This window comes from Chiloscyllium plagiosum, chromosome 8 (genome assembly GCF_004010195.1).
Source record: "Chiloscyllium plagiosum isolate BGI_BamShark_2017 chromosome 8, ASM401019v2, whole genome shotgun sequence".
NCBI classification, from domain to species: Eukaryota; Metazoa; Chordata; class Chondrichthyes; order Orectolobiformes; family Hemiscylliidae; genus Chiloscyllium; species Chiloscyllium plagiosum.
Genome location: NC_057717.1, coordinates 106796507 through 106799242, shown reverse-complemented (window position 1 = coordinate 106799242; position 2736 = coordinate 106796507). Strand labels below are relative to the sequence as shown.

The following is a 2736-nucleotide window of genomic DNA, read 5'->3' as shown; positions in this document are numbered from 1 at the left end:
CCCCACCATTCTGCCATCCCACTCCCCACCATTCTGCCCCACCCTGCTCTCCCACTCCCCACCATTCTGCTCCATCATGCTATCACACTCCCCACCATTCTACCCCATCCTGCTATCCCACTCCCCACCATTCTGCCCTGTCCTACTATCCCACCCCACCATTCTACCCCATCCTGCTATCCCACTCCCCATCATTCTGCCCCATTCTGCTATCCCCCTCCCCACCATTCTGCCCTGTCCTACTATCCCACCCCACCATTCTACCCCATCCTGCTATCCCACTCCCCATCATTCTGCCCCATTCTGCTATCCCACTCCCCACCATTCTGCCCCATCCTGCTATCCTACTTCCCACCATTCTGCCCCATCCTACTATCCCACTCCCCACCATTGTGTCCTGTCCCGCTATCCCACTCACCCGCTGCTTGGGGTGGATTTGCCGGATTGGGGTTGTGGGGTGGATTTGCCAGAGGCAGTCTGGGGTCCCGTATCCATCTTCAGCCGCTTGGCCACCGGAGTTTCTGCAGAGTTACCCTGCCGCTTCCCTGTGAATAGGAGACACCAGGATATTAAACATTCCCCGTTTCAGAGCCCACAGTCTGGGTCCAGAGGGTTTCTGTCGGAACAGTTATGTTGTTCTGCCACCTCGTCATGTACCGTGGGCAGTCAGACCGTACCCCCATTCCCACACCCTCTGTTTCACTGGGAATTGAGCACAGCCCCCCCCCCCCACCCCCGTTCCCTGAGTGAGTCTCTTGTTGGGGTCAGCCTGAGCACAGTGTGGAGGTATCTCACCTTGCTCCAGTTTGTTGGCAGCTGCCTTCAGTGTGGACGAGGTGCTGATCTGTGGCGTGGGTGTTCCTGGGCGGCTGTTCCCACAGGAACTGTTATTTGATCCTCTCCAATCTTTCTTTGGGGGCGTTTTCTTCTTCTTTCAACACAAGAGAAAAAGAAAGGTTCAGAGATGACAGGACCTCCTCAGGGAGTGTGGACCCGGAGGGTGAACGTGAGAAACTCACCGACATGAAAAGCGCTGAGGCAGCTTCAGACTCGATGTCACTTTCATCCGAGGATTCCGATTCCTCGCTGCTGTCTGTGGAAGACGACCAACACAATCACACTTCAGCTCTCACAGATTCCAGTCCCGCTCCCCAGGATACAATCCACAGCTACACCAAGTCTGCATCGCACCCAGCAGCTCCAGCACTGTAGCGGAGTGCGGCCCAGGGACTGATGGAGGAGCCTTGGGATTAATGAGGCAAGGTTCCACCCCCCCCCCCATCATCATTGCTGAGACAGCAACACTGGCCAGGGTCTGACAGACACGACCACAACGAGATTACCCAGTTACTGACACTGGTCAGGGTCTGACAGACACGACCACAACGAGATTACCCAGTTACTGACAGTGGCCAGGGTCTGACAGACACGACCACAACGAGATTACCCAGTTACTGACACTGGCTAGGGTCTGACAGACACGACCACAACGAGATTACCCAGTTACTGACACTGGCCAGGGTCTGACAGACACGACCACAATGAGAACATGTTGCCTCACATCTGCAAACAAAAGTGACAGTCAGTTCTGACTCCACTGGGTTCCATTCTACAACAGACAGTGGACCAGGTGAATGGAAAGTTACTGACTGCACTTTCAACTGTTTTGGTACTAACTGCGCTAATACTGGCAAGTTCACCAAATCATTGATCACAGCTTGGGAAATCGCAGTTCATTAGCTACAAGATCAGAATCTTCCAGGGGAACAGTTGTGCTGCAGGTAACATTGTGGGCAATGGTTCCTCTAGGTTTGGCCTCGAGCTCTCTGGACATCGGTTACAGGTCCTGGTGTCAACTGAGAGAAACATGAAAGGCTCCCCACAATGAGAGAAAATTCCATCAGAAGGAGGAACAGCTCAAATGTTAGAGGGGGCAATTTAACCTCTAGACAAGGGACAGTATCATTGCACAGGAAAAGCATTCACACACGTGCAGAGAGACAGACACACTATCTCCCCTTTCATACACTGGTCTGGAACAGCAGCTGGAGAACAGATTCCAAACCTCCTTTGTTCTTCTTTTCTCTCTTGTCAGGGGCTGCAGATTTCTTGTCGTCATCTTCCTCATCTTTCTCTTCATTTTGTTTTTCCTCTTCACTCTCCTCACTGCTCTCAGATCCAACAGTCTCATCAACACCTGAGAAACACCATGCCAGGAGAATTCAGAAACTAGCACGAGATGACACAGAAACTGATCATGACACTGATAATAGATTAACAATGGAACCTACAAAGGAACAGGTCAGGAAAGCTGCCAAACATATAGATGAAGGAAAAGATGAGCAGAGAGAAATGTTGGTCCATTGCTGGAGAACTGGTAATGGCAAATCGAGAAATAGCAGATAAGGTTTTTTAAAAAAAAAATTGTCTGTCTTCGCAGACACAGGAAACCTCCCAGATATAACAAATCCAAGAGACAAAGGCGAATGAGAAACTGAAAAAAATCTAAGTAACTGGACTGTTAATAACATCATTCTCGCCTGCTCACCCACTCTCTCCCCTTACACTGTTCTCTCTCATTCCCCCCTCACTCTCTCCCCTTACACTGTTCTCTCTCGTTCCCCCCTCACTCTCTCCCCTTGCGCTGTTCTCTCTCCTTCCCCCTCACTCTCTCCCCTTACTGTTCTCTCTCGTTCCCCCTTACTCTCTCCCCTTACTGTTCTCTCTCGTTCCCCC

The 2736-nt window shown here is 51.3% G+C and overlaps 1 protein-coding gene across 5 annotated transcripts in view; it reads right to left on the bottom strand.

Moving 5' to 3' along the window:
- Positions 1-2736, bottom strand: part of gtf2f1 (general transcription factor IIF, polypeptide 1) — a 42511-nt gene that overhangs the window by 14600 nt on the left and 25175 nt on the right. For 4 of the 5 annotated variants that reach the window (XM_043695063.1, XM_043695064.1, XM_043695061.1 and 1 more), the window contains exons 10-13: positions 2066-2197; positions 1020-1093; positions 796-931; positions 419-545 (exon numbers count right to left, since the gene is read on the bottom strand). In XM_043695063.1, coding sequence (XP_043550998.1) covers positions 419-545; positions 796-931; positions 1020-1093; positions 2066-2197 — 469 coding nt within the window. The remainder of the gene's footprint in view (positions 1-418; positions 546-795; positions 932-1019; positions 1094-2065; positions 2198-2736) is intronic. The other variant, XM_043695065.1, reaches the window with a different exon arrangement.